Here is a 24,758-nt window from a genome sequence, read left to right on the forward strand (position 1 = left end):
GGTATGCAGTTTCTATATCTGAAAACATTCAGGTCAATCCCTCTTTGGTGTGGCTGCTGGTGTGTCTTTATATTAGTTATTTGTCTAGATAGGGAACTGTTGATGTTTAGGTAGGCTTAACAAGGGGCTGGGGTTTGGTTTTAGTATCTGTATTTCTCTGTTTTGTCCACCTCCACACTATAAAAAAATCTTCACTTTTTATTATTATTATTATTATTTTTATTTCTTGGCAGATGCCCTTATCCAGGGCGACTTACAACATAAAAAATCTAATACAGCCAGTTTGGGACAGGTAAGACATGATATAAAACAATAAGGGACCAAAGGACAGTTAATTCATCTGTACTGATTCTGCAGTATTGACTGAAATATTAGGATCATAATTTCTCAACAATTTGAGACAGTGACTCCCGGGAGAAGGGCATCTAGCCGCTGTCAGAAAACTCTGAAATGATTCTCGAAAGTGCTTGGAGGCAAAGCAGTACAGTAGAGGATCCAAGCAACAGTTGATACTAGACAGTGTGAAACTTATGTAATACATGACTTCAGTCCTTTCCAGCAGGCCACAATGAAAAGGGAAGAACAGTTTAATGGTTACACCTATTGTTCTGGTCACATGTACTGGGATATAGCAGATGGTGAAGATGAGCAGACAGACTGTGATCACCTGAGTAGACTTGGCCTTCATCATCTGGCCCTTGAGGCTGCAGATCTTCACTTTTGACATGAAAACACTCAGGCAACTGTAGCACACCACACACATGCTGAAAGGCACAATCAGACCGAAGAGGAGAATGGCAACGTTGTATGAAAAATAGATCACGGACATGTCGGACTGGTGGATACTGAGGCACTTGGTTGAGTTGTCTATTTCTGAGGTCTTTAAGATGACAAAAAAAGGAAGTCCTTGGAGAAGGAGGCCCACCCACACCCCCAGACAGAGCCTTTTGATGAAGCTCTTGTCTGCGAAGCAAGGTTTGCTTGCCCTGTGGACGACTGTCATGTAACGGTGAATGCTGATGAGCGTCAGAAAACAAATGCTCCCGTACATCTGAATACTCAGCAGGCAGGCTTTGAGCTGGCACAGGAACTGCCCATAGGGCCAGTCGTCCTGCTGTAGGTACAGGACCATGAAGGGTACCATCGGAGTAAGGACAATGTCTGTCAGCGCCAGATTAAACTGCAGCACCGTCCCACAGTTCCAATTCTTCACATGGGACCCAAAAACCCACAGACTCAGACTGTTTAAAAGGAAGCCAACAGCATAGAAAATGCCCATAAGACATGGGAGGATAAAGTGGATTGTGGCTGAATGGCACTGGGTAGTGTTGAATGGAGTCAACATCATTGTGGTTATCTGAAAGGATAGGAAAAGAAATTCCCTTGAATGCTTATTTCAATGTATTGTAACACCGTGCTGGGCGACGTGGTCAGGCACCATTCCAAACTGCCCTGCACTTCTCTGTGGGGGGACATGACTGGCTCCCCTCTTCCATAAAAACAGGCAGCTTCAGACTTCCTGGTGGGTCACTCAGGAGGAGAGCTGTGGGGTGTGGGCTGTGGGGTGAAATCAGTGAAGGTTTATTCTAATTACTCTTGAACGTGGACTTTGGATTCCTGATGAGCATCAGAAAGCAAATGCTCCCGTACATCTGAATACTCAGCAGAATTTTCAGCTAGCACAGGAACTGCCCATAGGGACAGCACTGTCTGTGAAATGAATCGTCACTTTTACCAAAATACGTCTTGTTTTCCGGAGCCTTACTGAGCCACTGCAGTGCGTGCAATACCAACACTGCCACAAGGTGGTGGAGAATGCGGACAAGGTTGTAGTGCCAGGAAATAAAAGAAAATACACACAAAGGAAAAGAAAATGCAGACACTCCTGCAGTGCTACCTCACAGATACCCACAACACCTGACATATCAGTGTGAGGTGCTGGTCAATCTAAGGAGCTTTTCCAAGCCAGAGAGGGAGACCCAACAAAGTAACTCTTTGTGGTAGTGTGGGGGTATTGCATGCCGAGACTCTGTAAGGCAGGGCTCAGGAAAACAACACATATTTTGGTGCAACGTGACAATTTATTTCACAGACAGCGAGCAGTGCTCAAAACAGACTAAAACCTACACAAACACCTAGCTCTTATTTGAGTCTAAACTAAACATATAACCTTCACTAAACATGTATCTAATCATAAACATGAACACAACACACAACTGACAACCAAAGTCCAAGTTCAAGAGTTGAACTTCATGTTCTCACTCAGTGGTTTCACCCCACGGCTCTCCTCCTGCCTCACCCACCAGGAAGTCTGAAACTGCCTGTTTAAATGGAGGAGGGGAGCCAGTCACAGTAATTATTCCTTCCCTCACGGTCCGGGGAAGTGCAGGGTAGTTCGGGACGGTGCCAGACCACATCACCCAGCATTGCAAACAGTTATCCAGGATGTGTCACATTTGTTATTTTGTTTCTTTGTGGTTTTGTAAACTACTATTCTGACTTTGTAATCCTACTTGCTGTGTTTAATTTCAGGCAATTGGTACATACCAATTCAAACACACAATAGATATGTTACCCCAAACAGGCTCAAACAGTCTTATGGATGTACTGAGAAACATGGGATCTCTGGACCCAAATGATGAATATAGCTTAAACAATAGGTATAAACATTTGAGTGTAACATTAAAAAGTGCATGAATTTAATGGTTGCAGATATAAATAAATAGAAAAATACTGTTTTTGCAGAAATCAGAGTTTCTTATTCAACCATTTTATCAGATGATTTTGTTTATTATTAGGATTCTTCTAGGTTACAAAGGCGAAGGATGGTGTGGAGAAATTAAATAAGTTGGAGGGCAGGTCTGTGGCAGCTCGATGAACTCAGTGATGTATAGCAGCAAGAAATTGAAATCTAACAAAGTTGTTGTTCCAGCAATATTAGGACCCCCCCTAAATACAATCATAAAATTCTTAAATACAGATCATATAGAGACCACTGCATTTTTTTTCTTAAATCAGCATCTCTACATGTATGGCAGCCATTCCATTCCATTCATATTTTTATTTGGAATTTGGGAGAAATGTTGTCAGTAGTTTAGAAAATAAAACAAAAATATTCATTTTACCCAAACAAATACCTATACATAGTAAAACCAGAGAAACTGATAATTTTGCTGTGGTCTCTTAATTTTTTCCAGAGCTGTATATATGGAATACTACAAGCAGAATTTCCCTGGAAAATTCTAATAAAATATAAACTTAATAAACAAAATGAGATATTACAATGTCTGTAAAAATAGCTTGTCTATTAAGTATGAATCTTAATATTTCCTTTCCAAACCATATGTTTCATATTTTGTTTGCAAATGTTTTATTACATTTGAAAAATAGATGTACAGTATATCTAATAAGTAAAAACAGACCCTCCTCGGTTAATATTGTACATTCAAGGTTCATCACATTCATGAAACACACATTTTGTACATAAGACATTTTTCCTACCTTGGTTGTGCGATTGCTCAGATCCTTGAAAGTCTTAACCCAGATGATTTATAGTAATGCAAAAGTCCTTAGAATCAAGTCTGGACCAGTGCTCTATTTTCTCTTTCTTTGATGCAGTACCTACCAGAGAAGAGACTGCTTGCTTCCTAGTTTAGCTCTGCTATTTGAACTGAGATGTAATACTGAAACTAAAGCAACCCACAGAAGTGAAAACAATTAGTGTTTGAGGAACATGGTCTTCAAACTTAAAACAAATGCACAAATTGCACAAAAAGTTGCAAATTCTTTTTCCAGATTCTGTGAAATGATAGTGCTGTGCATGCACCTCTTTTACAAATAAAAAGAAGAAGCAGTATCTTTTAACCAAAACATCTGTTTAATACTGATTTCCTTTCAAATCTAATGATGACATATGTACTGCTAATGTTTTAACATTCTGAGCAGAAGTACTTAAGTTGTTTCAACTTTGTTGTTGTTAATCAAAACTAAAACTGAATTGAAGATGCCGTCTGTTTAGTGTCTTTGACATTAAACACAAATGTACACCTTCAAGTCCCAATATAATCAGTCCTTTATCTCTTCCAAACTACAATATATGAGAAAACACAATCATTCTCACATTCATCAGACTAATTAATTATTCTTTGGTGTAAAATTAAATACATAAATACCACACTGCATATTCAGAATTTTGCAAATGCAGGCCAAGTATCTTGAATTTTTTTTATGTTTCTAAGATAGGTAGGTAAGCTCTTGATGCAATACAGTACAGCACACCTACTTTATCTGTGGCACACCTAATATTTTGTGGCATACCAATCTGTAAATAAATTAGGTGTTTATTGATCATGATTTATGATTTTTTTTTCTCTTGTGCTGCTTTTCAATAATTTTATGGCACACCTCTTCCACATGTAGCTCTACTATTTGTACTGAGTTGTATTGTAAGTCTGAAACTAAAGCAACCCAGAGAAGTGAAAACAATGACTGTATTGGAGAAACATGGTTTTCAAACTTCAAAATGTGCAAATTCTTTGTTCCAGATTCTGTACACATTTATAGTGCTAGTGATGGTGACAAGACACAACAAAGGCATCAAAACAAGTGAAGACAGATGATCTTTTAATATGATACTTTTCATAAAACAAAATAAGAAAATAGTATTGGAAAGGTCTATAAATAATTGCTATCAATACTGTACAATAAAGATGTGTAAAATAACATTACAGTAGCAAGAAGTATGATTGCAGTAACAGTATCCAACCGCATGGTGGAGATATTTACCAACATAAAGCTTTAACAGCAGCTGTATTTCACTTGAATGCAATTCAAATGTTATGCTTATGTACAGTATTATACAGTACTTTAAAAAATGTATTTATTACTCAGATGTAATCTCTAATCTCATATTGGTTCCATTAAACAAGATGATTTCTTTCCCTTTTTTTGAACATTGCACCCTCAGTCAGATCATTTAAAACCATAAGAATTAATCATAAGAATTGGACAGAAAAATGAATATCTAATGTAATGGACAGTTTATACCCAATCTTTTACAAATAAGTTTGCTTTCCTAATATATGTGGAACAATTTTATGTGAGTGGTCAGTACAATTATACAAAATAAATACAATAAATAAATACAATTTCACCATTGTTCCTTCAGGATGGTCATCCTTCACGTTCTCTGAATATCAAGAACTCAGATTTTACAGCCACTGCCTCTAATCAAGCTGTCTAACCCATCAGATTCACTTTGTCTACTTCCAGTTGCTGTGTTATGGATCTCAAAGTCATCCCTGTTTAATTACATACTGGTATAAATTGGACCACCTGTGATGTGTTCTTGGCCAAATGCACTCAAATGCAGCCGATTTAAAAAACAGAAAAATAAGTCAATGCGTTAGTGATAATAAATAAAACCAGTGCCTTTTAAATACAATTTAAATTGTTTAACAATCATATAAAAATTAGAAAATAAAAGCATTTTGACTCGGGGTCCAGCAGGGGGGGGGGGGCGGGAGGTCTGTCCCCAGAGGTGGTTTCCCCATCATGGGATTTTAAGGTCCCCCAGATCCTGGATCTTCCAGTTCTTAAAGGCTTCCACTGGTGGATTTCCAGATTGACATGGCCTCATACTAGGACCATGCCCCTCCATGCGTTGACTTTTGGATCCAGCTCCAGACGTGGATATTCCTTTGCGTCTTAGTTAAGGCTTCCTCCCAGTCCCAGAACCATGATAGTCGGTCTCACAGGGAACACGGTCAGTGGGTTTGGGAGAGGTATACCTCGCGCTTGGCCTTATTCACAGCAGCCCCGTCCAGCAGTTCTTCCACCCTGGCCAAGGATGGCATGTCTGTGCAGACCACAGCCACATCACCCATGTGGGCCAGCACATTCCCTTACGCATCACTTGTGATTAAGCCAGTGCTGCATTGTATCTCACCTCTCAAAGAGAGGGCACTCCCTGCTTTTATAGGTAGGACAATAGAGTCAGGGGTGCAGGTGACGTTAATTAAAGTGGTGATGGGGGAAGTCCATGTGGGAATGCGACCGAGCATTGTATAATTGGCTAATAACTTAAATAAGCAATTAAGCAATTCAAAACAATAAAATGCATAAATAACAAAGGAAACCAAAACAAGGTTTTTATAAGTGAAAATAACAAAGAGAAACAGTAAAATAAGATAATTTAGTGCACACAATAATGAATAGTAAAAAAAGAACCCAACAAACGATAATTAAATAAGTGATTAAGTTCAGTCACGCCCCGCTTGTGACAGAAGCAATAAAAAAGACAAACACAATGCTAGGGTATATTGTCAAAAGTGTAGAATTGAGATCAAGGGCAGTGATGTTCAGACTGTACAATGCGCTAGTTAGAGCTCATCTGGATACTGTGGACAGTTCTGGGCTCCACACTTCAAGAAAGATATCGCTGCTCTAGAGGCAGTTCAGAGGAGAGCAACCAGACTTATTCCAGGTCTGAAGGGAAAGTCCTACTGAGAGACTGAGGACCTGAACCTTTTCACCCTGGAACAGAGGAGACTACATGGGGACTTGATCCAATTTGACCTGACTTGTCTGACAAAACAATCTGCCAACTTTTGCTGTTTGGTTTGAATTTTTTCATTCATTCATGATGTTTGATCAATCTGAGAACATCAGGCATGCATATTCACGTATTGCGTACAGTATTCTCGGCCACAGTCATTGGTCAAAATGACCACATGACAATGACCAGCTTAATTATGTTGGGTGATTATAACATGGACGTTTTTATACATATAAATTACACTTGGATGTCTATAGGCTGTGCTTAAAACCCTGTGATGCATTTATAAAGAATATGGAGGGGGGTAGGTATAGCCTGATTGGAGCACTCCTGCAATAATGTGCATTTTAAACAGAGAGGAAAACATGTACTTGTTTGGTTGTTCTACAATAAAAACACACGTCTTTAAGGTTATATCAATCATTTAAAGACCTGTTCTATCTGTTTACTTTCGATAATAGTGTACATGCCATATCTTTTACTTCTCCCAATAGATGGCAGCCATGTGCGACAGCGTCCTCCCTTTGTTATTGTGCTGCACGGTTTCCCACTAAAGCAACACAGGCTGCGGCGACACAAAGGACGTTAAAGGGGACGTGCGACAATGTCTAGTGAGACACTCACTTCAAAACAGGGCTGATGGAGCTAAACAAATAATCCCATAAATACATGATTAATTATGTGTGTGTGTGTGTGTATACACACACCTGCAAGATAAGGAATTACATTGAAACAATACACAAAGGCATACACACATATATACTTACATAAGTAATGTGACTGAAACACTGGTTTGGATGTAACACAAGTGCATACTGAAAATGAAAATTGAAAATTATTTTTCTCAGTTAACAATCAAACGAGTATATAAAGATGATTATTGTATATACTATAATATTGCATATTACATTTAAAGATGTTATTAGTAGGCAAGACACATCACCTATATACCTCTTGGTGTATACCTTCTCTGTGGTATAGCCTGGCACTGCTCGATGGGGGGCGTCACAATGGGTTTTGGGGGCCATGAATGACAATGTAGAGTAACCATGGACAACCTACCATGACCTGCGCGCACAGACACGCCTCACGGCAGACCTCATTGGCTGGGAAGCTCAATTAAACCGCGCCATCTGCCCGCCCCTTTCACGTACTATTGGGTGCACCGCCCGTCAGTCAGCGGGGGATTTCCTTGCGGGAGTTGGGTTGAGAGAGACGGTAGTAGAGTAAGAAAGCCCGGCTGTCAGTCGGGGAAGAGTTGCATTAAGAGAGAGACAGCGGAGCCCCCATTGGAAAACAGCCCACCAAGCCTCCCCGTCTGCAGAGAGGTGGAGGAGACCGCAACTGCATAGGAACTGTGCACCCCAACCACCTGGGTTACATGGAGAATTAAACCTGGAGCATGAAGTGCACACCGACAATGATGTTGGGACCCCCGGCTTTGGAATTACTTTTCCTTTGGTCTGTTGGGTTCATTGAAGTTGCGCCTTCTGTCAGTGCGAGCAATGCATCTGCCACAGGCATGGAGTATAACGCTGTTTCTGCAGTGTCCAGCACCGCAATCCCCAACCACTTACCGGAGGATATATTTCACACATTAGCCCTCACGCCGGTGCCAGCTACCCCAGCCCCCCGGTCCACGGCGGCACCAAGCACGGCACGCATGGCTCCCAGCACCAGCACCAGCACCAGCACCAGCACCAGCACGACAGCGAGGAGAGCAGCGTCTCCCCCTGCGCCTCCCAGCTCAACTACTACTGCCAGGATAGCCACGGCCACCAACGACATCCGCGCAAAAGTGTCCACTGCTGCTCCCCCGGTGGGAAAGAGCACGTCTGGGAGCACCCCGTCCCCGGCCACGGAGCGGACGAGCACTTTACGCGCGTTTGGAACTAGCCCTGCACCTGACACCACGAAGCCAGGTGAGTCGGTCTGCGCAGGACGGGCCGGGAACTGACCTTTAAAACCGTGTTCAAAACGCACACATTTGAGAGACGCGGATGGAAACCGGTCCTGCTGAGCGTGCTTGTCTGCGGTTGCTGTTAAAGTGCGCTGTTCCTGGTGAGAAGCGCTCGCCGGGTCTGGGCACATGCTTTGTGTCGTTGATACAGATGTTGTTACAACAGTGCCTCGCCGGATCATTTGCACGATCTGAGCAGTACGTGTAGATCAGCGGTCATATGCATTCACATTTCCCTCTTGAGAAACTATAGCGCCTTATCGCTTGTTTGGAAGAGTGGCTGCGGATCAGTGAACCTCCTACAAACCGGCTTTATGTGAATCCATAAAGGATGCTCTCTTGCTGCTTAAATATGTTAAGGCAACTGGGCCATCATGACACCCTACCTCTCAGCTCAAAACAGGTTTTGTCCATTTCCAAGCTATGTTTTTGTATTCCCTATAAGAGATCCGTTGGTGTTAAATCTCCGGATCTTTAAAATTGCACATCATTTGATCAGTAATAATGTATCGTTTTCTTGTGGCGTTTGCTAAACAGCCGTTTTTGTTTTTCTCCCCAAGCAATATGATGACATGAAGTGGTGGAAATGAGCTGGTGTGTTTACCGTCTGAGCTTATTAACTGTCTCTATTGCCCATATCCAGTATTGATATATTAATACAATATGGGTGTTTGTCTTTATTTATGTATCAGTGTATTTGTTTGTGATGTGGAAAAACACAATTCCTAGCGATTGATCGCACATTATGAGGATGAAAGTCCATTTAGCCAGGCGGCGCCTTTGTTGGAAAAGGTTGAGAAAGGATGGAGGTGTATCTGTGAGAGGCGGTGTAATTTATGGCCTCCATCATTAACAATCAATAAAATCCACTAAAAAACAATAACTTACTATAACACTTTCGTTTCCTATCGATTAAGACCGTGTCCTTTGGATTCCTGCCTGTTGGTGCACATTTAGCCTATTGAAGGTTGTAGAAGAACATGAATGCGAAATCCCCAATGTCTAGGCCACCACAGTCGCACAGTGCAAACTGTATTGCGTTTCAAATCATTCAAGTATCTTCTACCTTTGCTCCAAGCTTTGCACGATTTCATTACACGTATTTTCACTGAACACACCACCTGTTCCCAGTGTACCTTCTTTCTCTTTACAAAGCAATGCATCGTCAAACTCAGTGTTATAGCAAGGTGTATGAGATGCATGGTTTTCCTTGGGTTCCTTGTATAAAAACATAATGAATGGTTTTGCAGGTTCATGCATTTGCATTACTAATCTGTAGTATTGTGCCCTGTGCGCTCTGGGGGCTATTTGTGCAGCAGCCTCTTCATCTATTTGTCCCTTGAACAGAAACGCCTTCCACATGAACATGACTAAATGGTGTCAGAGCACACCCTGTTATCACTGCCAGATTATTGCTTCACATTCTCTATGTAGTCTGCAGATATCCTTTGTTACAAGTGCAGTCATCCTCAAGTCTATTTGTGTGTACCTTTTAAGAGTAGACAACAAATCCCCTACATGATGTGGCTTAAACCAAGTACACTTTCCAGTCCAAAGCCCGTTGCTTTAAGGTGTAATAAGGTGTACAACAACATGAGTGCATTGCATTAATACTGTGTGGACAGCCAAGTATATCTAAGCTGACCTTTGGTTTACCCTGAATTACTATCAGACTCCCCAGAGAAAAGTATGGTTGAATTAATCTCCAGATTGGAGGACTGACTGAACGTACTATATAGATGTCTTTACCATTTTCAAAAAAACAATGTCATCTTGTGTTATTATGCAACCCATGCAGACATAACCCAGAACTGAAACAGCACATACTATTGTTATCATTTAGTTATTGGGTAAATTATAAGATCAGTGGAGTATGCCAACTGTGCTGGAAGCTTGTGTTTAATTCATGTATAAACAAGTTGTTTTTTCCTTCATGATAGCGGTGCAATGAATCACCTCTGAGTGCTTTTGTTTTGTACACAATCCCTTGGAAATTCAGTCACCTGTTTTCCCTCTGTGGATCTCCACCTTAAAATAGCAACTACAGTGCACTAAGGTAAGGTCATTGTAAAGCATACAAATGTCAGGCTGATTAAGTTGTTGCTGTATATTACTGTTACTGATAGTTTTGCATGTTAAACACATTTACAGAACAATGCTTTTACATATTTTTATACTCCAGATACACTCCAGCTCATTTTACAAAACAGTTTATATGGGGCAAAAAGTGTTTGGAATACTTTAGTTGCCTTTTACTCCAGTACAAAGCTGCAAGTGAATCTGAAGTAACTCTCATGTTTTAAATAATTCATACCAACTTAAACTGTTAGTTATTGTTTTAGTTTACCGCCTCTAAACAATGATCTGGAACCCTTACAAAACACAGTTCTGTGTTGTAACTCATGGGGAACCACAAGCATATGTTTTCAAGACTGTTACTAACGTGGTATTTCTTCAGTGCTTTTCCATTTTTAACAGTTACATGTGCATTTATAAAAATACTCTTTTGTGTTTCATATAGTGAAAGCAGTCGCAACAGCACACGTGCATGTTTGCGTAGTCTTTGGTATCACGTGAGTTTGAGTCCTTAAACCCAGTCTGTTGAGAAAAGATCCAGTCAGATATCCAAGAGTTCTCTTTTGGACACGTTGTATTAGAAACATTTTGCTTTGAGGAGGATGGATATATAGCTACTAGTACCAAATGCAAGGAATGGCAGTTTCCCTTTCATAATTGTATTTGATTCCAGTGAGTGATTTAATGCATTTTACCAGAGGAATCATAATTTCAATGATACTGCTGTACCAGTTATGAATGCATAGTAAATTTAATACTATTGCAAGCAAGTTAGTAACGTATTTCTAAGTCCTAAGCAATATAAAGGTGACTGGAGTGATCCTATAATTTATGGAAAAACTGCTTCAACAGAATTATTTTCTCTGATGGTAGCATTGAAATACAATAGCACTGATATATAGCAGTGTCTAGATTAATGTGTTTAAGTGGAGTTATTTCCATTATAAATATCAGCTCTTCACTTCAGTGTGATTAAGTAAACCTTGAAGGTATTGTTTGCTTTTTTGTGATCCTGGAAATGCAGGGTCTCAGATGGTGTCCTCAATCACTCCAATGTGATTCTCATTAAACCTTCTCGGAAAGAAAGCTCATGTGATTGGCCTGCAAACACTTTTATACAGCAAGCGTCTTTTGTCAGGAATTTCAGTGCGGATTAGTTTCTGCTGCGTCGTGAGGGAGTGTGCGCTGTAGTCACCCGGCTGGGGAGAGAATTGCTGCGCTGTGTGGATGGAACATTTCTCTTTGCAAAGAGAAGCACGTTATCAGCAGTTCTCGGCCTCTCCCTCTACAGTGAGGGGAAAAAAGTATTTGATCCCCTGCTGATTTTGTATGTTTACCCACAGACAAAGAAATGATCAGTCTATAATTTTAATGTTAGGTGTATTTTAACAGTGACAGAATAACAACAAAAAAATCCAGAAAAACGCATTTCAAAAAAGTTATACATTGATTTGCATGTTAATGAGGGAAATAAGTATTTGACCCCTTCGACTTAGTACTTGGTGGCAAAACCCTTGTTGGCAATCACAGAGGTCAGACGTTTCTTGTAGTTGGCCACCAGGTTTGCACACGTCTCAGGAGGGATTTTGTCCCACTCCTCTTTGCAGATCCTCTCCAAGTCATTAAGGTTTCGAGGCTGACGTTTGGCAACTCGAACCTTCAGCTCCCTCCACAGATTTTCTATGGGATTAAGGTCTGGAGACTGGCTAGGCCACTCCAGGACCTTAATGTGCTTCTTCTTGAGCCACTCCTTTGTTGCCTTGGCTGTGTGTTTTGGGTCATTGTCATGCTGGAATACCCATCCACGACCCATTTTCAATGCCCTGGCTGAGGGAAGGAGGTTCTCACCCAAGATTTGACGGTACATGGCCCCGTCCATCGTCCCTTTGATGCGGTGCAGTTGTCCTGTCCCCTTAGCAGAAAAACACCCCCAAAGCATAATGTTTCCACCTCCATGTTTGACGGTGGGGATGGTGTTCTTGGGGTCATTCCTCCTCCTCCAAACACGGCGAGTTGAGTTGATGCCAAAGAGCTTGATTTTGGTCTCATCTGACCACAACACTTTCACCCAGTTCTCCTCTGAATCATTCAGATGTTCATTGGCAAACTTCAGACGGGCCTGTACATGTGCTTTCTTGAGCAGGGGGACCTTGCGGGCGCTGCAGGATTTCAGTCCTTCACGGCGTAGTGTGTTACCAATTGTTTTCTTGGTGACTATGGTCCCAGCTGCCTTGAGATCATTAACAAGATCCTCCCGTGTAGTTCTGGGCTGATTCCTCACCGTTCTCACGATCATTGAAACTCCACGAGGTGAGATCTTGCATGGAGCCTCAGACTGAGGGAAACTGACAGTTATTTTGTGTTTCTTCCATTTGCGAATAATCGCACCAACTGTTGTCACCTTCTCACCAAGCTGCTTGGCGATGGTCTTGTAGCCCATTCCAGCCTTGTGTAGGTCTACAATCTTGTCCCTGACATCCTTGGACAGCTCTTTGGTCTTGGCCATGGTGGAGAGTTTGAAATCTGATTGATTGATTGCTTCTGTGGACAGGTGTCTTTTATACAGGTAACGAGCTGAGATTAGGAGCACTCCCTTTAAGAGAGTGCTCCTAATCTCAGCTCGTTACCTGTATAAAAGACACCTGGGAGCCAGAAATCTTGCTGATTGATCAAATACTTATTTCCCTCATTAACATGCAAATCAATGTATAACTTTTTTGAAATGTGTTTTTCTGGATTTTTTTGTTGTTATTCTGTCTCTCACTGTTAAAATACACCTACCATTAAAATTATAGACTGATCATTTCTTTGTCAGTGGGCAAACGTACAAAATCAGCAGGGGATCAAATACTTTTTTCCCCTCACTGTATCTGTTTCTCTCGGACAGTTTGGAATGATTTTATTGCAGTCAGGTTTTATTTTGGTGATTTCAGACTGGTCAATTTCATTCTAAAAAGATTGTGTATTATTGATATGTCATGATATGATATGTCATGACCATTTTATATTTGTTTTAACTCCTTAAAAGTAATGCTTCTGTAAAGTGTTATTAAAGGTGTGTCATCCCACAATTGGCCTGTAGCTCCAAAACAGTACTTTCTTATTCCCAGTAATATTTGAGTAGTTATGTCTTACTGTCGGTTTTACACTTCTGAGTAGCAACTTCATAAAAACGCTTTAGATTTTTTTTAATACAGAAATCAAATGTTTCCTCTTCCTGTATTCAGTCTGCAGCAATCAGATTATATCAGAACTTAGAAGACCAATGCGTACAAAATAAATGGATCTGACATGGAACTGGTTTTAGTTGCGTTCAGCTGTGAAATCTGTGTCGTACAAGTGATAATGCATTGTTGTAAAAGGAAAAGGTGTATAGAAACACTGAGGCGGGTCATTCCAGTTAGATCCCAGTTCAATAGCAAGGCAAGAGTGGATTGTGCTCAAACTGGTCTGTTGTTCTCAGTATTGGGTTTTTACTGAATACTAAATGCTGAATGGTTTGTTAAGAGACTGAAGGTACTAAAGACTTTCTTCGCATTCAAGGACCAACTTCAGGCTCTCTGTTTACAAGTCACTTAAGAGTGATAGTAACTGCATTGAAAGTACATAAATAGATATTTTTAACCTCTTTTGTAGAATGTCTTAGGAAATCTGGATTATACACGGGATTAAAACCTTGCTGCTACATTGCATGGGAGGTTGTGGGCTATTATATTTGATTCATTCCTATTTTGAGGCTTTCTTGATTTGAATTATTTTGTGTTCTGTATTCTTCCACTTTGTCCATTTGTTGATTTTTGAATATACTCTTTGCATTATGTAACATGGATGTCCCCCTCCAGGAAAAAGGAGTTTCCCCAGAATCTACCTGTCTAGAACACAGAAACAAAACATATTGAGGTTAATGCCCAGGGCTACAGTGTTAACATTACCTCAGCTTCAAAATGGGATAGATCAGCTTTAAATCTGATTGAATGGAAATCTAATTCCTTATCCTGTGTTACAGCTGGAACCTCAAGTACAAACTGTGCGTTGAGATCTTCGTTGTTGATTCACAGGCCATTCAGCATTCCTAGTTGACAATAAGACTTAATCACTTCCATCAAGTCTCTGGACAGTAACGTTCATAAGAATCAGTATTACGGTTATTTCGTCTACTTAATACAACGTGAAAAAGGATGATCACACATCTCAGTTTAAGTCCTCGTTCTCAGAAACCATAAGTGCATATTCTTAACATTTATAAGCACATAAACTGAGCCATGAAAATACACAAAATATTTTTTAAACTTTACCTGTAACCTTGATTTTTGTTGGCATTTCCTCTCCACTTTCACTTGTTCCCAGTATCTAGAGTGCTTAAAAAAGATTACTGTACTTATCTTTAGTACCCAGAAACAGGTGTACTTATCTACTGGGTGAAACAGGTGTTTTATTGGATTGAAGAAGAAGGGAGACGCAACACTAGAAGATTCGATTCGCTTTATTGTGTGTAAATCGTTGTTTGACGCTCAGATAGGTGAGCTTTTCCGCCTCCCACCATAAAGGCATTTGTAAACTACTGATATTTATGTTGTTTACCTGCATGTGTCCATAAATATCCATCATCATCATCATCATTATATTATCTTTAGGCATTGTTGAAGTGAACTTTGGGATTATTCTGTCACCATCCAGCACATTTTTGTGTGTGTATGTATAGTGTTTGCACATGTCTTTTGGGTCCTAGTTTAGTAGCCCCCAAGTCCTTTCTTTCTGCTTGTTGGGCGTTTTTGGCGCATTGCTATTTTAATAAAAAAACAAACTGTCATCTGAATTCAGACTTGTTTTTCTGTAGAGGTATTACTGAAAGGCATTAAGCAGTTTTGATTCTTACACCCACTGAACGTGTCCTGTTAGGCCCAGTTCCATCCATCCATTGATTTCCTTACAAATGAGGCATTTTTCCCTTTTTGTTTAAAGAAAGGAGTTGGCAGAAACCGTTTGAGTGACACCACCATATTACTGAGATGCATGGGCACTAGTAATGGAGACAGACTACATAATAAGCTTGAAATAAATACGGTTCTAATTAAATGTCAGGACTCAATCAATAAATAAATTAAAATCAATACCACAGAAGCAACAACAGAACATTACTATTAATGGTGTTGATATAAGAGAAATACTGTAAGATAGTGATAGTTGTATTTTCTTCTTTATTTTGCTTTTTTTCTAAGTGACTAACCATGTAGACACAGAGTATGAATATTTTGCGGTCGTGATCATTAGATCTAGTCTACATCCACAGTTTCTTAAGCCTAGGTTTCAGATGTATAATTATGGTTAATTAAAGCACATCCAAGCTATTTCCAAGCACTTTATAGCATAGGTGTTGTTCTAAAGATATGCATTTCATTGGGCCTCTTGTATCATTAAAAATAAACATTTGAATTATCCATAAGGGAAAAAACAAATTCATAAATGATGCAGTTTTGATATGCAGAATCAATTTAATCTCATTTAATCTCCCCATAATATTATAGTTTTCTATTTCACAAATATGTCAAGTTTCCATGAATATCATTTTTTAAAAATGAAAGTTGAAAGATGCATCTTTAAAATCAATAGTTTCATGTCAGCTGAAAGAGTCACAGGGTGGCATTGAGGAAGCCACTACTTCTCAATTTGTCTCTTCCCTTCAGTGAAAACCTCAACAAAAAATGAACTCTGTCAATTGATGGCCTTTGTACTTACAGTATATTAGCTACAACACACCGTCCCTAACAATAGGCTATTAAAGGTCATTAACTGCTCCCTGTGGGAGAATGCAATGAAAAGAAAGACAACGTTAAACATTTGCTCTCTGACAATGGCGGGGTCCACTAAATCAAAGTTGTGTTTGCCAACCCGGCTAGGGACATTGTCATGGGTATTTGCAGTAACTAAGATTGTTTTTAATAGGGACTTCTTACAAGGGTGTATTTTCTGCTCCAAGACACAAATATTAAGGCTGTTTTTTTTGTTTATTACACAAAACCTTTGGTATGCGAACACACTTGGAATATTGTCAATTCCTGTATTTATTAATTAATTGTATGATTATATAATATACTATTTATTTATTTATTTATTTATTTTTATTTTATAATAATGTGATGTGAGATATCATGTGTTTCTCAGGTAGAGGGAGGGATCAGCATTATTCATTAGACCCCACCATAACATTATATTTTTCTTACACTAGTTTTTAGTCCATAAACAGCAAGAAATGTCCCCCCCTCATGTTTTGTTTACCTGGCTGGCTATGTGATAATCATAAACATTTTGAAAATTTGCCTGTTAACATTGTTTTATTGTTTGGATTTCAGATTTGTTTTCACACAATGTAGGAAGATAAAACTGTTCAGGGGGCTTGTGTATCTGTTCTGGAGCAGGTGTACTGGCTGAAACTGGACTGAGGAAGGAAACCGATAAATGCATTCATATTCCTATGAGTAGAATTGACCAGTTTTCTTAATTCAACTGTAATTTTTTGCTTAATTTTTTTTTTTCTTGTATATAATTATGTATTTATGTGTTTGTTTAATTTGCCTTCTTTTGTAAGGTTCCTTAAATGATGTGCTTTTCATTTTGATTATAAAATCCAACCAGCAACCTATTATCTTCATGCTGTGCAGTAGCTTAATTTCCCACTAGAACAATACATCTCTCTCCTTCAGTTCAGGCATCTTTCAACTGGAAACACAATTATCTAGTCAGCAAGCTTTTTATTTGCCCTGGTGGTTCCACTGCATTGTGATTGAATGAGCTTAATAAAAAGGCAGGCAATAAGCAAATATTGGTTCTGTTTTTTCCGCTATATTACAGAAACTAAACTACAGGGACGGGGTGGTCTTGACTCTCGTGGGCAGGCCATTCCACAGCCGACTGGCCAGGTGGAGAAGGAGCCGGTTATGAAGGCAATAGGTTGTAGAGCTGAGGTAGTCATCTGTGCAGGAGGAGCATAGTGCTTGAAGGGGGGTGTAGGGAGTGATTAGGGTCTGGAGGTCGCTGGCTGCGTTCTGGTCGAGACATCGTAGGGCAAGAATAAGAGTTTTGAGCTGAATGTGAGCTGTGCTGGGGAGCTGGTGTCGAGAGCAGGGCAGAGCAGCTGCGTGGGCAGGAGAGCACAGCTATGGACGAGCTGGAGAGAGTTGCAGGAGTCTAGACGGAAAAATACCAGGACCTGAATTTCTAACTAACTGGATTTTTATGGTAAACACTAAAAAAGCCTATAAGTAGGCTAAGTGCTCTGTTATGATAGTTGTGTTTATTACAGACTGTATAGTAGGATAAATCCGTAATTCATACATTAATGTACCATGTGGAAAATCTAGGTATTCTAGAGTTCAGTCATTAAGTTAAGACACTTTTATTTGATTTACAGTAGACCTACACACATGTAAGGAACTGTCTTTCTGTGTGGAAAAGGCTCTTATTTTTTAAGCCTTATTTTTAATTTGCTTTAGATAAACTAAACAGCCCAATGGAAGTTAAATTAAGCAACATAGAGCTGGAGATTGTAATTTGCTTTTTCCGATGCAGATAACTATACAGAAACAAAATGGACGGCCGAGGTATTTTCAGTCTTGAGAGCACAACTGGAATTGTTCACATGCCCTTCCTGGTGAAGGTGGCCAATGAAAATGGAGTCGGTTGGAAGTGGTTGTAACACTGGCTGGATTGTGATTGTGATTGTAACACTGCTACAATGGGATCTGGTTCTGTGTTCCCATGAGGAATGAGGAAAAATGGCTGGCCGTTCTGGATGTGGGCTGGGCCCTGTTATGTTTTGTTTGTATAGTGTTAATTTGCACATGGTTCCACATACTTCAGACAAGCAAGTCTTTGTAGAAAGGCCCTTACAAGAATTTGCATAGCAGTTATTGACTTTCAAAATGAACAGCGGGCTGAGGATTTGCATAGACAGTGTGCAAATTGGTGTGTCAGGGGAATGTGCATAATTCTGTGATGTGGAGGAAACTACGACGGATCACGCCCACGGAGGCAGACTTTCGACTCCGAGAGGTGCGACATGTTAAGGTGATTTAAATTTACACTCGAGCCATGGTTACCTGTGCACAAGGCACTAGTCACATGGGAAACACACAGTCGGACACGCTACAGCCTGAGTTACCGGTCCAGTCAGTTTTAAGGCAGGTCTTGTATTGCTTATTTTACTTCTAGTGGGTGGTCCACCTCACTCTTGAGTGTAAAAGGTCATTGAAACCACAAAGCAAGGAATGAGTTAAACTATCAATATAGAAGAAATGTGTGTGGGGGGTGTCATCTCATCTCAAGAACTGTATTTTCACATACATCTTGTTTTCCTAAATTAATGATCACGTGTAGACAGTTCAGTAGATACACCGATAACAAGCCAGCCATTTCAAGTTATTTCTGAGTGTGAAAATCTGCATTTCTCTGTTGTCTCAGAGAACCAAACAAATCCTTTTCCTACACCACTATAAAGGATTACTTTAGAGTGATGTTACAAAATCACAAATCCCACAAATGTTACACAGTATCTTCTTAGAAGAATGCATGGGCTAAATATGCACTCAATTTCAGTAGTACAGTCTAAGGACGTTTTCCTTTTATATCAACTTGTTTTTATTTTTTATTTTTTTTGGCCATATAATGTAATTTCATACAGTGTGGCACTATGAAGGAGACTGTTTGTCTTGATTAAATTGATCTTGCACAGATTTGCTGTTGTGGTTTTACTGAACCATTTTCTGGGCTGTCGTGCCACAGAGGCCTCTGATCTGACAACGAACCACATTTAACATCATTCTGAAAGAATCCCAATTAAAAAAAAAATCCTTGTTTCCTCCATTGACTCTGGAAAGGAACCTGCAGGCTCAATCAATAATAGTCTAATCTGTTGAGCAAAAACACAATTGAATACATTGGGTGATAGATGCCCCTGTGCTTAAACGATGCCTTCCCTCCCACTACAAGACTTATTACCAGCAATTAAAGTCATCAACTCTGTCTCTTGGTGAAATGTAGTGCTACAGCCCAGAGGATTGAAACCAAGGAGTCCAAAATGGCTGATCGCATTCTTCATAGTGCTACTGAAAGACACGCTTGTACATACACTTTAAAGTTTGCCTTTATGTTAGTAATTTAAAGATTACCGCACTTGATTTAAAATGAAAATATATTTTTTCAGCATGGGTGTTTAACAGCAGATAACTTAACTTAACTCCTCAAAGAGAAGAACGGGACAATCAGAAGAGACTCTTACTCCAGCCCTGCCAAACGTGATGCGTTCTTGAGTGTAGAGATTGTACAGATTTGGGGTTACTGCAGGTTAGATGCATTGCACACCTCAGGGTATTTTTGGGAGCCAAACTGTAGTAAAAATGTACAATAATTGTGTCCTCCTTCACACGCTCATATTTGCATCACCCACGCAAATCAATTTCGTAAATGTTGTGTATCTGATTAGTCTTATGCCACCTCCACACCCAACACAATACAACTAGTCTGTTTGGGTAACTGGAGTTACAAGAGTGTCTTTGATATCAGAATTCTTGTGAAGAATGATGGATTTTTATTGTTTATTTAACACATTGTAACTTTCAGGGTACAGTGTACACTTTAGTCAATGGCTTAGCTGTTGTGTTGTATGTATAGCTGACACAATGTATTTCAAAACATGGAGATAAAAAACCCACACTTTTACATATTGATTAATTTAGCATTTATTATAAAAATAAATATCTGCTTTAGAAAGAAGGTAAATTAGACATGTTTTGCCCTGGATTAATGCCACAGTTTAATCTTTTGTGAATTTAAGACTAAGTGTATTTTTATTCTAGGTCTTTGCAAATCTTGGAAAGTTACCCAATTTTCAATCTCAATGATTTCTTAACATGTCAAGACAATCGGACTACAGAAGACCATATAAAAATGGAAAAAAGTGGAAGAAATATTTTCGTATTTCACAAGGAATGTGCAATAATACCCCTTTTAGGATTGAAGTTATTTGAACAAAAACATCCTTGACATAGATTTTCTGCAGATTAGTGACAGGATTAACAAATGCTTGCCTGTAGGCAAAGATGAGTCCTTTAAAGGCAAAGCTAATGCAACCGTTTGTTCAAGGACTTTCCGTGTGAAAAATCCCACACTGCTGTGTGCAAAATGCAACCTCAGTTTTGATTTGTGGTATTGCTTTCTGGTATGCCATTTCCACACAGAAGATTAAATACAACTCCATGGCTCAAATCTTATACCTGTGGGAAGTGACATTTTCTGTAAATACATGTTGATAACATTAGGATAAGATTTGCAGTGAATTTAAGTCACTGATGCTATCAATAATTTGGTGCCAGACAGGACATGGTTGTTGGTTGTTGTTAAAACCACAATTCTCTAATGTCAATGCCAAGTCCTGTAAAAAAACACAGAACTTTTTCAGTTTAGAAAAATTGTTGAGTTGTCAACTACAGCCCTGCAGTATGTTCTTTTGCCATATCTATTTAACATGCATGTTTATTTGATGTGCAATTCACCTGACAATGATGTATCGTGTGTTGGAATATAGTTTTATAAAAAGGCCAGTTATGGAAAAATATTAACCACAGTGCATTTGATATCAGCATATTCATCTTAAACCTCATTTAGATGTTGAAAATTGGTCGTGAAACAACTTATTGTTTTCTCGGACACACAGTATGTTTTGCAAGTACAATGTAATTTCAAGGTTTGGTCTGGACCTCTGTTTTGAGACTTAAACTGACTGAAATTGACTCAATCAATTCACTTTATTGCTTTACAGTTTGAAAGCACTTTCAGTGTACTGGGGAATTAGACAGCTGTGCTATAAGGGAAGTTAAATGGTATGGGATATGCATGAAGAGGAAGTTGGCAATAATGCTTTATGAAATGCATTGAAAAATGCTTGTGAGATTTTGTAACCAACAATCAAAACTAACCGCATTGTGTGGGACATCCAGTAATGGAATTCTTCCCAAACAAAGTGCTAAAGTAATGAAGAGAAGGGTTCTCCAGAACAAGGTGGATACATCTTCAGAGACGGGTTGTTGAAATAAACTTTAATTAGGGCAGATTTGGAAAAGTCAATTTAAAATTCCTGTATGCTGACTTCCTTTTAGTTATAGATGGCCAAACCTGTTTTCCCATTTACTGCCAATGTGGTTGCACTTCCCCGTATGAGATGCAGGGTCAGTTAATTGGAAAGCACGTCTGGGGCCGGCTCGGTGGAAGGCATTTGTTTTGTGGTTTCTAAGTGCTGGGAAGAACGATCTCCGGATAAAGAAGAGATACTCAACCAGTAAAACCCAGGCTGTGGAAAATGGAACAAGCAGAAGATTGTGTTGTGCTGAGCTGCTTCTGTCCCAATGGACTGAAAATAATTATTTTATTTTTGTTTTGGGCACTCTTGTAGAAGATTACAGATCTGCTCAGTTAGAGAAAAAAGACCACAAAAAACAGTCTGCTTTCCTGCTGTGCCACTTCTCTCTTCACAGAAATATGTCTGTGCTTTCTAATGTCCTGTTTGATTTTTGAAATTCTCCCCCTGCTCCTGAATTCCCTCGGGTCCTGCTTGCTGTGTTCCATTTCAGGTAGTAACTGGGGTTGATTTTGTTCCTCTTCATTAAAGGTGAAGAACCAAATAATAATTAGATAATTAAACCTAGTCCATAATCCAAATGAAAGCATTGTTGTTTGCCGTTTCACTTCCACCGTCACACATTGTAGCTTCCTTGGTTTAGTATGTGTTGCCCTTGTTTTGATCACAAACTGTAGAGTAATACTTAGGTGCATAGATACTAGTTTGTAAATGAGGAGTTCAAACTGAATTGCCACCTTGAATACACTAATAATCTACTGAGATGAAGAAGGTGGAGATTAACCTTAGAAATCTCTTAACCTTGTTATCTCTGGGCATCTCCTGTATTGGGGTCGCTGTATCTCACTGGGAAGCATCATGCTTGGCTTACTTTCCCTCTGTCGCCAATATTGCTAGCAGTTTTACACTGCTCAACTTACATATGACTGTGAAATCGGAGTGTCGCAACACTTCAGACTTCTTAGCAGTCTTACTACTTTGCTTCTGAGTAACTTTGTTAGTGGCCCATGCAAAGAGGAATTAAAGAGACTCAGACACATGTAGGCACACATTAGTGGGTGGTTGTGAGAGTCTTCCTGATTTTCAAAAACAGCTTGTCATTTCGGTCTCATTCCAGATTTAGCTACATGCCTGCCATGTGAATCGTTCATTCCTCTACAAAAAACACAAAGCATTTAGCATATTGTGAAAAGACAAGAAAAAGTGCTATCCTTCCTTTTGTTGGTGAAGGGTGCATTTTCCTGAGAGATAACATTTAGCCACATTATCAGACTTCTGGAAGAAAATTTTAAAAGCTATACAATCAGCCATTTGCTGCCTACTAAGGCATAGTTGGGTTGTAATTTCTACTTGAGCTGTCTATTTTAGGAGAGTGCTCAAGTATAAGATTTTACGAATGTCTTTTTATGCCAAAGATAGCAAAACTGAATTGGGTGTAAAGATTTATCAGGTCATACTGTACAGGAAAAGCTGCATTGCTCCCATGGGGCTGAGATAAATCTTTCACACTCACCCCAGCTCTTCCCACTATCTCTGACACCAACTGTGCACTTGAAGTAAAAAAAAAAAAAAAAAAAAAAAAAAAAAAGTGATGGTTTCCATCTATGTAAATGTAATGTAAAATGCACTGGACTTACAAGTTTGGTGTGAATGATAAATCGGTAGGCAGCATAGTCACAGAATGTCAGAGTCCTATCAGCCTCGTCGATTTTATGTGCTTTACCACTTTGATTACTTACCCAACTTTATAAAGTAATCTACATTTTTGTTCCCCCTTTTTTTTATCTTTTTTTTATGATTTTTCTCATGTTCTTTATGGCTCTGTTTACAGTGGCTTGTGTAGACAAAGCTTTGCAATAGGGGTGTGTCTCCTATAATTGTTTGCAGATCTCGTGTACAAATACATTTTTGTGTGATCACAGTTTTTCACCCTTAGTGGTAAATGTTGACCTTGCGCTTCAAAGTTTACCTTTAGGCCTCAGTAGAATGCAGTTCTTAAAAACCAGAAACTAAAGCAGTCAATCTGACATTTGCTCAGTAGTGGTCATTGGTATTTTGTCTTGATTTGAATTTGTAGAAATGTTTACACTGTTCAAATGTGATTTTTAATAACAATTACACATCTAGGTGTCGGGGTCTCTTTATTACACAGAGGATCAAAGCTGTCCTACACATTCAGCTTCCGAATCTGTGCAGTTCAAACCAGAACCGTAAACATTTGGAAGTAAATTTCCCCAGTTGCGCTTGACTTTGATGTACTGCCTCCTTGTAATGTGCTACATTATGGTGCCAACAGCAGAGAGCTGAAATATGGTGTTAGCAGTTCGTACACTGATCAATTCAACCTTTTTATATACAAAATGTGGCTTTTTTTTTTTTAATGGCTTTTCTTGAACGGCCTCTGCGAATTCTTAGTTGGAGTCAAGTTAAAAAAAACACACAAAATAACCTTTACAAAACACTAATGTATTCAAGTTGCAAAGTCTTTCATAGCAGTCTAAGCCTGTAGTATTCGAGCCATAAAGTCTAGAAAGTTAAATTGGAAAGCACTGGATACGATTTAAGTACTTCTGTCACAAATAGTGGGAAGAGTACTGGACATCTTCCCTGGAGTTTAAGCCCATACATTTAGAGTAATTGCTATTAACACTGATCCTTATAGTATTAAATCCTATAGGCTATGGCTTAACATGCTTTTTGTCATTGATAAAAAATATAGGCTCGATTTTGGTTTTATTATCAATAATTTCTATATTTCATCCGTGTTGTACTGTATAAGCTGTTCAATTATTCAGTATTTTCCCTCTCCCGATAGATTTATAATGATCTTACTCCCTGTAATATGTGTTTTTCATTGTTTCTCTTTCTACACAATTTCTGGTATTATTCTCTTGTAAAATGCATGCGTTTGTTAGAAATACCTGTTGTGTGTTAAAGTTCACAAAGTATTTTACACTGCAGGTGGTTAAACTCCAGCATGTGGATATTGCTTAATCTGTGAAACACTTTGAGATAATAAATGGCGAAGGAATGTTTTA

The 24,758-nt window shown here is 39.2% G+C and overlaps 2 protein-coding genes across 2 annotated transcripts in view; one reads left to right on the forward strand and one right to left on the reverse strand.

The window, feature by feature from the left end:
• Positions 1–293: 293 nt before the first annotated feature.
• On the reverse strand, positions 294–1,348 carry LOC136758193 (P2Y purinoceptor 3-like). The gene has a single exon (XM_066712462.1). The coding sequence runs from the start codon at positions 1,346–1,348 to the stop codon at positions 332–334; it is 1,017 nt and encodes a 338-aa protein (XP_066568559.1). The 3' UTR covers positions 294–331.
• Positions 1,349–7,728: 6,380 nt separating this feature from the next.
• The window catches only part of LOC136758466 (multiple epidermal growth factor-like domains protein 9), a 180,261-nt gene continuing 163,231 nt past the window's right edge, over positions 7,729–24,758 (forward strand). The window contains exon 1 of the mRNA XM_066712846.1: positions 7,729–8,478. Within this exon, the coding sequence (XP_066568943.1) occupies positions 7,959–8,478 (520 nt within the window). The 5' untranslated portion in view covers positions 7,729–7,958. The remainder of the gene's footprint in view (positions 8,479–24,758) is intronic.

This window comes from Amia ocellicauda, chromosome 9, assembly GCF_036373705.1.
Source record: "Amia ocellicauda isolate fAmiCal2 chromosome 9, fAmiCal2.hap1, whole genome shotgun sequence".
NCBI classification, from domain to species: Eukaryota; Metazoa; Chordata; class Actinopteri; order Amiiformes; family Amiidae; genus Amia; species Amia ocellicauda.